We start from the raw sequence: 12903 nt of genomic DNA on the forward strand, positions 1-12903 counted from the left end.
ATTTTATTAGCTAGCTTAGAAAGTTGTTTATGTTTTGTTTAGGAAATGAGAATACATATTGTGTAGATTTAAGGGGGTGTATATATATAGAAAGAATACAAAAATCCATGAAATAGGGAATGTAGGAGAAGTTGGTTAGGTATTGCAAGGGGACAAGCCAAACAAGAGAGAGACAAACACAAAACACAAAATGGAGAGAGTTCCAAAACAAATGTAAGTTTCAATATAACTCAAAAGTTGTATTCAATTAATTCCTTTTTAGAAGTTATCATCAAACCATTTGGGTTGGTTTTGTCTTGCGTGCCCTTTGTCTTGTTTTGTGTTTAGAGCCTTTGCATTTGCTTTCGTGGGGCGGTTGTTTTCCCTTCGTTCTTATTAGCTTGTTCAAATATGCTTTACATGTACTAAGTACGGATTAATATTTTGTTTATGTAATTGGTAAATATACGGGAGGGGTATCGTGCGTGTCTTGAGATATATACCTGATCGAGACCTCGATTTAATCTTGACTACATTAAAGTCTTTTATGGTTCTACATAAGCCCCAAACATGTATGGGAATTAAAATATATGTAGTGCGAAATATTTGTTATTTAAGGGTGTATTGTGTTCTACTACATACGGTTGCATCAAAGTAGATCTTAGTAGTTTGAGTATGTCAAAATATTTGTTATTTATGTTTGAGTATATCAGTGTTTAACAAAGTAGTGGTGAATACTAATTTTTACAATAGATTTTAGGACGGTGTTCTTTACAAGAATAACCGATAATTATTACATGTAGAGGTAACTAACTACACCTCAAATTTTGGAATTTTTTAAGTTAAAACTATATGATATTTGCATAGGTACGTATAATCCATAAGTACAGGGTCGTCTCCGAAAATTTGGTGGCCCTGTTCTAACTATTAAAATTGGACCCTTCAATATAAATTATAATTATAAAATTGCTTTATTTTTTTTAGTACAGTACTACAAATTATTATAGAGCTAAAATATTCATATTACTAAGTTTAATTGTAATTCCATAAAACAACAAACAAAAACTTTTTATTTAAAAAGTGTCATCCTTCTAATATATTTTTAAGCAAAATCCTCAATTATAATTTCATAATCAATTTAATTTTGCTTTGGAAATTAAAAGGCAAAGTCGAAGATTTAGGATGAATTTTTAGGTTTTAGTTTGAAAATGGTGGTATTTTACAGGGTGTCGGGGAAGAAAGTTAATATATAAGGTTATGATTCTTTTTTAAAAAAATTATGGGCCCCTGATTTTTGGGGGCCCTGTTCTCTGTGTGAGAAAAAACATGTCTAAAGAGTAAAGACGGGCCTACATAAGTACTTTTATGTACAAGTAGTAGTAAATGGGATTAAGAAAGTGATAAATTTATGGTTCATTTGTAGGTTTACATTTTCAAAGTATTAACAACTTTATGAGATGATATTAGGAAAGATAATATTGTGAATATTTGGGAAATATATCTTAGAGTATTTTGTGAATATCTTTAGGTTATTTTGGTCTTGCCCTCCAAGTAACCTAGTCTATATATATTTGTATGAGGCCGTTTATGAGGAATATAATTTACAGTGAACATTATTCAATCTATTCTAGCATGGTATCAAGAGCCTTGTGAGATCCACAAATTTTTTTCTCTTGAGCATTATTTTTCATAAATACTGTTCGTTGTTGTGAGTTCTTTGTGTGGTTTTCATAAATTGATTTTTTTTTCCCTTTGCGTGAGATTGAGAGATGCCAGGGGACGATGGAGGAAAATCAAAGGTCGACTTGACCTTCCACCTAGGTTCGAGTGACGGACCAGGTAATGTCATCACTCCGATTTAATTAAGGGGTGATAATTATGATGAGTGGGCTAGGGCTGTGAGGACGGCTCTTAAGGCTAAGCGTAAGTTTGGTTTCGTTGATGGCACGATTGCGAAGCCAACGGATTCTGAGAAGCTTGAGGATTGGGTGGTGATATGTCTATTTTATATAGTATTTTACCCCCGTCCCTTGGTCATAATTAGTAGTGTTTTTGGCTCTTTAGAGCCACTTTTATTACTAATATGTGTTTTCTAGTGTTTTCGTAGTTTTGGTTGAGTTTTGCAGGGAATTGCACTTTTGGAGCATTTTCCCGGGATTTTTATGAAGCAACTACGAGCATTGGAGGAGCACGACCGTCGTTGAAGCCCAAGGTCGGCTAGAGCCATCGAGCCGGTGATTAAGGGCTCGGTATTTGGAATACCGAGGTTTGGACCGAGTATTCAAGACCCGAAGAGGAGATCCGGATTGGGCCGAGAAATCTAGCCCAATCGAAGTCCAAGCCTCGAAGAAGAAGACCGGGCCCGATCGGGCAAGCATACGCCCGATCGGGCGGATGCACGCAAGGGCAAGATGCGCAGCAAGCCAAGGCACGCCCGATCGTGCGAGGCTTAGCACGATCGGGCGGTGCAGTGAGAAGAGCAGCGCGAGAAAAAAGGCGCGCCCGATCGGGCGGTGCCTCGCCCGATCGGGCGCGTGTATTTTTAGGAGACGATTAGCGTCGTTTTAATTTGTTTTAGTTTAGGATTTTTGTACGGAGTATAAATACTCCTACGTAATATGATTTTAGTATCTCTTCTTTCTTAGACTTTCTCTCTCTACTTAGTTCTCTTTCTCTTAATCTCTCTCTAAACTTTTGTTCTTAATTCTTTCATTAATTCCAGATTTATTTTGGTAATGATTTCTCTTCCCTTAATCTTAGTTATTTATTTTATTCCTTTCATCATGATTTATTTTATTACTTTGATTAGTTTAATTTTTAATATGTGTGAGTAGTTTAATTTCTAGGGTTTATGGGGATCTAATAAATAGTATGAAGGGGTAATTTATTGTTCTTGATTATCAATGCTAGATTAATTTCCTATTGATTGATTTAATGCTCTGTGACTAGATTAGACCTATCTTTTATGCATGAGTTTGACAATATTGATTCAAGAATCGAGAGATGAGAATTAATGTTTAGGTCTAGTTTCAATAGGCAAGTTAATTTATAAATGGTTAAGTCAAGATTCGAGAGATGAGATTTAATACTGGTAAATTAATTGTGTGATTGTAATACGTATCGAGAGCCCTTTACAATCTGGTTAATTGATGCATTGATGATTGACTATTATTGATTATTGGTATTGCATGATAATTTCTTATTGGATTGTTTTAATGTTTTACAATTGCGGCTTGTAAAAGTATAGCAATATTAAATTGATGAATCGAGCAGATGTTAATTTGATATTAAAGGCTATTTTCAATAAGAACTTAGATCTAGTAAATTGCGAGAGCCTGTTAGATCTATGTTGATTAATAAATTGCGAGAGCCTGTTAATCATGTTATTTATGCAATGTCAATGATTGATTACTATGTTTTACCCTGGAATATTATTTATTGGTGAACCTAAGCCCTAGATCCTTTCATATATTGTTTTCTTCCTACTCTTATTCTTTGTAGTTTAGTTTCTTGCTTAATTATAAATATCGGTTACTTAAATAATTTAGATTATAATAATAAATTAGGAGTAAAAAGACTTGTTTCCCTGTGGAGATCGACCCTACTTCCCTATCTACCTTAGTTAGTGATTTAGGTAATTATTTTTTATTAGGGGATACGACTTTACCCTGTCAGGTGGCCGTTCATTCAATGTTGGTTTCATGGTTGTCAAATACCTTGGATCCAATTGTACGGTTGACAATTGGGGATTATGATGATGCGTGCTTGCTGTGGACCAATTTGAAGAATCGGTTTTATGTTGTTAGTGGTACACGAGTGTGCCAATTAAAGAGATCCTTGGGTGAGTGCAAGCAGGGGCCAACCGAGGCTATGGCCGTGTATTTTGGGCGTTTGTCTAAAATATGGGATGAATTGACGGCATATGTGACAGTCCCGATGTGCTCTTGTGGTAAATGTACGTGCAACATCGTTGCACAAGTTGAGAAGATTCGAGAAGCGGACTATGTGCATCACTTTCTGATTGGGTTGGACGATGCATATGCATCGATTCGTGGCCAATTGTTGGTGACAGGGTAAAGTCGTATCCCCTAATAAAAAATAATTACCTAAATCACTAACTAAGGTAGATAGGGAAGTATGGTCGATCTCCACAGGGAAACTAGTCTTTTTACTCCTAATTTATTATTATAATCTAAACTATTTAAGTAACCAATATTTATAGTTGAATAAGAAACTAAACTAAAAAGAGTAGGAATAGGGAGAAAATAATATATAAAGGATCTAGGGCATAGGTTCACCAATAAATAATACTCCGGGGTAAAATAGGGTAATCAATCATTGACATTGCATAGATAACATGATTAACAGGCTCTCGCAATTTATTAATCAACATAGATCTAACAGGCTCGCGCAATTTACTAGATCTAAGTTCTTATTGAAAATAGCCTTTAATATCAAATTAACATCTGCTCGATTCATCAATTTAATATTGCTATGCTTTTACAAGCCGCAATTGTAAAACATTAAAACAATCCAATAAGAAATTATCATGCAATACCAACAATCAATAATAGTCAATCATCAATGCATCAATTAACCAGATTGTAAAGGGCTCTCGCTACTTATTACAATCACACAATTAATTTACCGGTATTAAAGCTCATCTCTCGAATCTTGACTTAACCATTTATAAATTAACTTGCCTATTGAAACTAGACCTAAACATTAATTCTCATCTCTCGATTCTTGAACCAATATTGTCAAACTCATGCATAAAAGATAGGCCTAATCTAGTCACAGAGAATTAATTCAATCAATAGGTAATTAATCTAGCATTGATAATCAACAACAATAATTTACCCCTTCATATTATTTATTAGATCCCCATAAACCCTAGAAATTAAACTACTCACTGTAGACACCTAAAAATGTCTCCCCAAAACCAAACCCGATGATAAATAACCTTTCACCGCCACTGTTGGTCGGGTTTAGTATTTAATCCCGAGAGTGCTTAAAAAATCGTATTTTATTATATTCTTATTTTTGAAAGGTCCATGGATTAGTCTTGGTATTTGGTAAAAGCATAGTTTTAATTTTAGCCCAAGCTTGTTAATTAATTTTAAGCCCAAACCTTTTTATTATTATTATTTATTTTTGGCCCAAACATTTTATTTATTTTTATTTAATTATTTTCTTATTTTAGCCCGAATAATAAAAATCGAAAAAAGCCCGAAATTATCAATCGGCACTTAAAAAGCCGAAAGAAATTAGGGTTAAAAATGAATTTAGACGGAAAAATGGACTGGAACTGACCGTGTCACGGTACAGCCTGACCGTGTCACGGGAACCCTTCCCGTCTGACGGGGGGACTTCCCGTGACACGGGAGGTCTGCCGTGACACGGGAAGTTCCGTGTCCTTTCCGCGTAAACCCTTAACGCGTTTTCCGTTCCGTTTTCTGAAAATTTCCCGCGTCACTCCAAAACTGTACCGTGTCACGGGAATATGTACCGTCTGACGATACTGTCTAACCGTGTCACGGTACAGTCTGACGGTGTCATGGGATACTTTTTTAGGGTTTTTATCATTTTAGGGTTCCGTGTGCTCCCTCAGCACATTTTCCCTATAAATACCCCCTCATTTCTGATGTACGGGGCAACAAGAATTTCATTATTCTTATTTTCTCTCTTCTATGTTATTAACCTAAACACTAGCCTACCCTTTTTACTTCAAAATTCCTTCTTCAAGCACTCAAAGGAGTCCATATTTTACTCGAGGTTCTGTCCTTAAGCCAAGGCGTGAAAGGTAGAATCGTTTGAGGGTTTGGCCCCAAAATCAACTTTAGTTTTATATAATTTAATTTAGTTATTGTTTTATTATTTCCTTGAAGCTACTAACTCGTTTATTATTTTGTAGTTGCAAACAAACAGATTCAAAGTAAGGATCATGCTCTTTTTATTATTATTATTTTTCTAACGATTTATATGTTGTTGGAATTATGATTAAATTGGTTTTTATATTAATATTTATTTTATTATTTATTATGATCACCATATTGCATGTTTAAAGGGAATATGTAATTGAAAATCACGACTAATAAGATAATTTGGACAACCGGTTTAGGATCCCTTTTAATCTTATTATTAATTCAAGTGATCACCAAATTTTAGAATTATGTGTGCATTAATCTTAAACCAATTTAGTTAAATAATAGTTTGGAGCGAATTGAATTATTGTTTGTATGCCTTTGAGATCACGGAAATGCTTTTCAATATAAGAATCGAGTAGAGGCCAATACGGGCGAATGTGACTCCATGACTCACTTCATACCATCATCCCCGATCCTCCTTTCGTGGTTCCGAACCATATGGAGTTAGTAATCTCATGGATTATGAATGGGGTGTAACCTTCACGGGTCAATCGTTGTTGCCTATCGTTGTCCCTTATCGTGGTTGCCTTTTTATGATCCGTGAACGGTTTACAAGTTCCTTAAAAACTTGTTGGCGGCTCCCTACTTTCTTTGTCCCTAATCGTATTATGTCAATTCCTACTTCCTATGAGTGCCAAACATATTCACAACATGTTTTAACGTAGGCACACTTCAAACGACGCCTACACTCACACATAATAAAAACTAAACTAATCAAAGTAATAAAATAAATCATGATGCAAGAAATAAAATAAATAAGATTAAAGGAAGAGAAATCGTTACCAAAATAATCTGGAATTAATCAAAGAAATAAGAACAAAGGTTTAGAGAGAGATTAAGAGAGAGAAAAACTAAGTAGAGAGAGAAAGTCTAAGAGAAAGAGATTAAGAGAAGAAGTCGAAGAAGATCTAAATTAATCGTCCTCAAAACGTACTAAAACAACTCCCAATTAGAAACTAATTGCTCGACAAAAGTGCTTCTCCGGAAACACGCGCCCGATCGGGCTAGAGGCCGCCCGATCGGGCGCGCCTTTTTTTCTCGCTCAGGTCTTCTCACAGCTCCGCCCGATCGTGCTAAGCCTCGCACGATCGGGCGCGCCTTGGGCCACGCACCAGCACGCATCTTGCCCGATCGAGCTAAGCTTGCCCGATCGGGCCCTTGTGGCTCCTCGAGGCTTTGGACTTCCGATTGAGCTCGACTCCTCGGCCCAATCCGGATCTCATCTTCGGGTCTTGAATACTCGGTCCAAACCTCGGTATTCCAAATACCGAGCCCTTAATCACCGGCTCGATGGCTCTAGCCGGCCTTGGGCTCCAAAAGTGGTCGTGTTCCTCCAATGCTCGTAGTTGCTTCATAAAAATCCCGGGAAAATGCTCCAAAGGTGCAATTCCCTGCAAAACTCAACCAAAACTACGAAAACACTAGAAAACACATATTAGTAATAAAAGTGGCCCTAAAGAGCCAAAAACACTACTAATTATGACCAAGGGACGGGGGTAAAATACTATATAAAATAGACATATCAGTTAGCGCAAGACCCTCTGCCAGGGGTCGACAGAGCTTACCAGCAGCTGGTTCAAGCCGAGCAGCTGCGTGGGGGGGAGAGTTCCTCGACCAATACGCGTAAGCAAGCCGTGGCCTTCAAGCTTCAATCTGACCCAAAGGCCAGGAATCGAGAAAATTCTGATAAATTTTGCGCCCACTGTAACAGAGAAGGGCATAATGAGTCGACTTGTTTTCAGCTTCATGGGTTCCCCAAGTGGTTGGGGGATCGTCCTCGAGGTGGACGAGGTCCTGGCCGTGGTGGCTTCTCTGCACGAAGGGGAATGGCACGTGGAGGCAGCCGAGGGAAGGGTAGCGCAGCACCTTGTGCCAGAGCTCACAAAACAGGTGGTCAAGGCCACTCTCAAGCCTCGCAGGGTGCTGCTGCTATGGCATCTGATGGAGCAGCCCTTACGGGGATCACATCCTCGCAAATTCAAATGTTACTTGATCATCTAAACTCGATTAAGCCCAAGCTTCATGGTAAGAACGACTTGGGTTGGATTATTGACACAGGGGCCTCGAATCATGTAACTTGTGACCTTTCTTTGTTGATTAATGTGACAAACGTGAGCCATTATTCGGTGGGATTGCCGGATGGAAATTATGCTAATGCCTCTAAAATCGGGACGGTGATATTGCAAGGGGGCTTGACTATTCATAATGTTCTTTATGTCCCACAATTAAATTGCAATTTAATTTCGACAACTCAACTAAGTGATGAATCAAATTGTGTTATGCAATTCACTAATAAACTTTGTGTTATACAGGACCTAATGACGAGGAAGGTGATTGGAGCGGGTGAACGTGTAGAAGGACTATACTATTTCCGGGGTGTTCCTATGGTGAAGGCTTTGAAGGTAGATGGGAATCAATTGACAGAGTTGTGGCATCAACGTATGGGGCATCCTTCCGGGAAAGTACTTCAACAACTTCCTTTTGTGAGTCGTAGTAGCAATAAATTTAAATCATGTGATGTATGCCCTCGGGCAAAACAGCATAGGAGTAGTTTTCCTTTGAGTCAAAATAAAGCAAGTAGAATTTTCGAACTTGTTCACTTAGATTTATGGGGTCCTTACAAGACACCATCGTCTTGTGGGGCTCATTATTTCTTAACTATAGTAGATGATTATTCTAGAGGTGTGTGGACTTATTTATTAAGAAATAAAACGGAAGTTGAATATATGTTTCTTAATTTTGTTGCTATTGTACGACGACAATTTTCTCAAGAGATTAAAGTGGTTCGTAGTGATAATGGAACGGAATTTAATTCCTTGAAAAATTATTTCTTTGAGAATGGGATTTATTTTGAGACCTCGTGTGTTGGCACGCCTCAACAAAATGGACGTGTTGAGAGAAAACATCAACATATTTTGAATGTGGCTAGAGCTTTAAGATTCCAAGCAAATTTACCTTTGAAATTTTGGGGTGAGTGTGTGCAAGCGGCATGTCATCTAATAAATAGAACTCCTTCTCGTTTGCTTGATTATAAAACCCCAATTGACATGTTATTTGGAAAATCACCCTCATATGAGTATATTCGGGTGTTTATGTTATGCTTACAATCTTAAAAGCAAAGGTGATAAATTTGCTAGCCGAAGTAGGAGATGTGTGTTCATAGGATATCCTTTCGGGAGGAAGGGATAGAAGGTCTATGACTTAGAGACCCGGGAAATATTTGTGTCACGTGATGTGCAATTTTGTGAAGATGAATTTCCTTTCATTGCTCCGAGTAATAATAATAGTCATGTGGTGAGTATTTCGCATGATTACGCGGGGGATAGTGATGATGATGAATGGAATTTGGAGGTAGAGAGGCATTGCACAAACGTGAGGGAGTGCGAGGTGGGAGAGGAGACTCGGGCAGTGAGCTCCGCACCCCACCCGCGGCATGAGGCAGCAGACCGCAGCCAGGTTGCGGAGGACACTAACAGGCTTGCTAACCAGCCCGCAAGTTCTCCAGCGAACGCTGGTGGGGCTGCTGCCTCTGGAGGAGTGCCGGGGGGGCCTGACCAGCCCGAGCAGAGTGGCAGTATAGCAGCAGCAGCTCAGCAGAGCAGTAGTATGGCAGCAGCAGCTCAACAGGGGGTATTGAAGGGGGTGACGCAAATTTGGGCAGAGGTTTTAGAAGAAAAATTCCCAATGTGAAGCACCGTGACTTCGTGACTCATACGATCCGAAATAGTAGTCCATCTGCACTTCCTCAACGTTCATCTGTGACATCGCTTTCCTTAGGTATTGTTTATCCTATAACACATTGTATTGATTCTCACCGGTTTTCTGTGAAACATAGAACATATATTGCTGCTATCACAGGTGGAAATGAACCCAAAAGTTTCAGGGAGGCCATGAAGCATGAGGGTTGGAGGAAAGCAATGGCGGATGAGGTACAGTCACTTGAAGAACAGGGTACTTGGGTGCTAGAGAAACTTCCACCGGGCAAATAGGCACTTGGAAGCAAGTGGGTTTACAAAGAAAAATATGATGAGCATGGGAATTTGCAAAAATTAAAAGCAAGATTAGTCATTTTTGGCAACCATCAGGTTGAAGGGTTAGACTACAATGAGACATTTGCTCCGGTAGCAAAGATGGTGACTGTTCGAACTTTTCTTGCAATAGCGGCAGTAAAAAATTGGGAAGTTCATCAAATGGACGTTCATAATGCATTTCCTCATGGTGATTTGGAAGAAGAGGTATATATGAAAATTCCCCCTGGTTTTGAGAAAGATAATTCTGACAAAGTTTGCAGGATGCTGAAATCATTGTACGGGCTTAAACAAGCTCCTCGATGCTGGTTTGCAAACCTTGCTACAGCTTTGAAAAATTATGGCTTTAAATAGTCATATTATGATTACTCTTTATTTACTCTGACGAAGGGTAAAATACAGCTTAATGTGTTAGTATATGTCGATGATTTAATTGTTGCAGGCAATGATAAAAATGCTATGCTCAATTTTAAATCATATCTGGGAGATTGCTTCAAGATGAAAGATCTTGGAGTGTTGAAATATTTTCTGGGGCTAGAGGTAGCCCGGAATAAACAGGGAATTTTTATTTGCAGAGGAAGTATGCCCTGGATATTATTGCTGAAGCTGGTTTACTTGATGCTTGTAGACACCCAAATGTGTCTCCCCAAAACCAAACCCAGTGATGAGTGCCTTTCACGTCGAATCATAATCGAATGAAACGAAAGTGTGGAAAGGTCTAGTGTTGCGGAAAGTTTTATTTCTTTTCTTTTCTCTTCTCCCTGTTTTTGAAAACTTTATTTTAAGAAAACAGCCAATCCAGTTTGGTTGGTCCATGATATGGGTCCAATAGTGGTGTAGTTGGATGGGGTTTGCAAAGACCTTTCTAACGATATATTATAAGCCCAATTCCGATGAATATTGAGGAATTTATGGCCAATTTACTAAACTGGGCCTGGTTTAAGCTTTAAGTACGGCCCAATGATCTAGGGGAGGGCCTAATATGATTTATCATTCCTAATGTAATTAGGAATGGTTTTGGTCTTCTAGAACATTCTAGAAGGTCTTATCATTCTTAATTCAATTAGGATTCTTCAGAGTTGTAATTAGATCAAATAGCATTTTCGACTGAAATTATATTATCTTCCAGTACGGGAAATTTATCAGATTTTCGAAAACGCGTTGAAAGCCGGTTTGGCGTCCAACCCCAGGCCTTGGCGCCTGGAATCAGGATTGGCGCCAGACGCCAGCATTGGCGCCTGGCGCTAGCCACTGGTCCTGGCGCCAATGAGCCAGGGCTGGCGCCAAGTTAGTTTTGTGGTCTTCAGACTCTGTTTTGATAAATTATCTTTTTTGGATGATTTTCTCTATAAATATCGTATCGAAAACTCCGTTTTCAATCATCAAGGGTCACCAATTCTCTTTATTCTTAAGTTTTGATCAACTATCTTCATCATCGATCATCAACTCTCTTCATTCATAAAATTATTCAGTTCTTTTCATCATATTCAATTCTTTTCAATAATTCATTCATTCATTCATGCATTCTTTCTTCTTTGCTTTTTAATACAAAATTCCGCATTCACAAGATCTAGAAACACCTAGCCATATTCGAAGTTGCCTTCGCCCTAGACGTGAAAGGTTTTAATTCCTGAGGGTTTGGTCCCAAATCTCTATTTCAATTATTTAATTTAATTGTTTTGTTTATTGTTTTCCTTGAAGTTACTAACGTGTGTATTTTGTAATTAGAAAGAGGTACGAGGCATCCAAGTAAGTGCTTTAATTGATTTATTGATATTATGATGTAGAAATCATGTTTATATTATTATTATGATATTCCTAGTATCATGTCTAGGGTATTTTTAATATTAAATATGACTGTTATGATGCTTCCTATTTTCTTCCTAATGTTTATTCATGTTAGTATCATGTTAGGGCTAAAGATTTGATTTTTATTGCTTAGTGACATGCTAGGGTTTGTTATTAATCTTGTTAGTATCATGCCTAGGATCTTGCTATGTTTACTATGCTTTAACATGATTATGATTAATATTATTGTTAACGACGTTGATTATTTATTATGTTGCTTGATACATATTATATTATTGCTTGATCACCTTTATTGCATGTTTAAAGGGAATTGGTATTTGCAATCACGCTTAATAAGATAATTAATAATCTTGTTAGGTTAATTGTGATTATAATTTCAAGTGATCACCAATAATAGTTTATTTGTGCATTAAATTCAACCAACATAGATTAAACAGGTTTAGGGTTAATCCTATTGATTGTATGTTAATCAGAAAGCGCACATGAATACGAGCAGAATAAAGTAGAGGCCTATTATTAGGGCAGGTTCAATCTCTTTTAGGTTGGATTTGTACCATCATCCCCGAACCCTTATTTGGTTCATGACCTTATGGAGTTGACGATCTCTTGGATCGTTAAGGGGTGTAACCTTCACCTCGTGAACGGTTTACAAGTTCCTTAAAAACTTGTTGTCGACTCTTTTGCTCTATCTTCTTCCCTTTTGGACGCCACCGTACTTTAGTGTATGATCACAGTGGGGTTCAAGCTAGTGGGATTAAAGGCTTGAAAATATTCCCTATGGAACAGAATCACAAGTTAGCTCTATCCCAGGGAGAGTATTTTCATGATATTGAGAAATATCGACGCCTCATTGGTAGATTGATTTATTTGTCTGTCACGAGACCTGATTTGGCATATTCTGTGCACTTTTTATCACAGTTTATGCAAAAACCCAGGTTTGATCATTGGGAAGCAGCTCTGCGAGTTGTGAGATATTTGAAGAAGAGTCCGGGACAGGGTATTTTATTGAGGTTTGATAGTGCCTTACAGTTGGAAGGTTGGTGTGACTCAGATTGGGCAGGTTGTCCTCTTTCCAGACGGTCCTTGAGTGGTTGGTTGTGCTTCTTGGTTTGTCTCCAGTGTCATGGAAAACCAAGAAGCTAAGCAGCCTACTGTGGCTC

At 38.0% G+C, this 12903-nt stretch overlaps 1 protein-coding gene across 1 annotated transcript; it reads left to right on the forward strand.

Annotated features, from left to right (window-relative positions):
* Positions 1-3669: 3669 nt before the first annotated feature.
* On the forward strand, positions 3670-10288 carry LOC145636949 (uncharacterized). Its single transcript, XM_081688482.1, has 7 exons — positions 3670-4052; positions 7618-8113; positions 8219-8588; positions 9157-9536; positions 9599-9683; positions 9765-9835; positions 9992-10288. The coding sequence occupies exons 1-7, from the start codon at positions 3670-3672 to the stop codon at positions 10286-10288; spliced, it is 2082 nt and encodes a 693-aa protein (XP_081544608.1).
* Positions 10289-12903: the final 2615 nt, after the last annotated feature.

Source organism: Chenopodium album, chromosome 1 (genome assembly GCF_948465745.1).
Source record: "Chenopodium album chromosome 1, dcCheAlbu1.1, whole genome shotgun sequence".
Taxonomy (NCBI): Eukaryota; Viridiplantae; Streptophyta; class Magnoliopsida; order Caryophyllales; family Amaranthaceae; genus Chenopodium; species Chenopodium album.

What these genes read in the sequence shown, in the direction of transcription:
- LOC145636949 (XM_081688482.1), top strand. Translation starts at nt 3,670, where the DNA reads ATGTTGGTTTCATGGTTGTCAAATACCTTGGATCCAATTGTACGGTTG. An exon ending in TGTGACATCGCTTTCCTTAG is followed by an intron (nt 9,684 to 9,764) that starts GTATTGTTTATC and finishes CTGCTATCACAG; the next exon opens with GTGGAAATGAACCCAAAAGT. An exon ending in GGAAAGCAATGGCGGATGAG is followed by an intron (nt 9,836 to 9,991) that starts GTACAGTCACTT and finishes GGCAACCATCAG; the next exon opens with GTTGAAGGGTTAGACTACAA.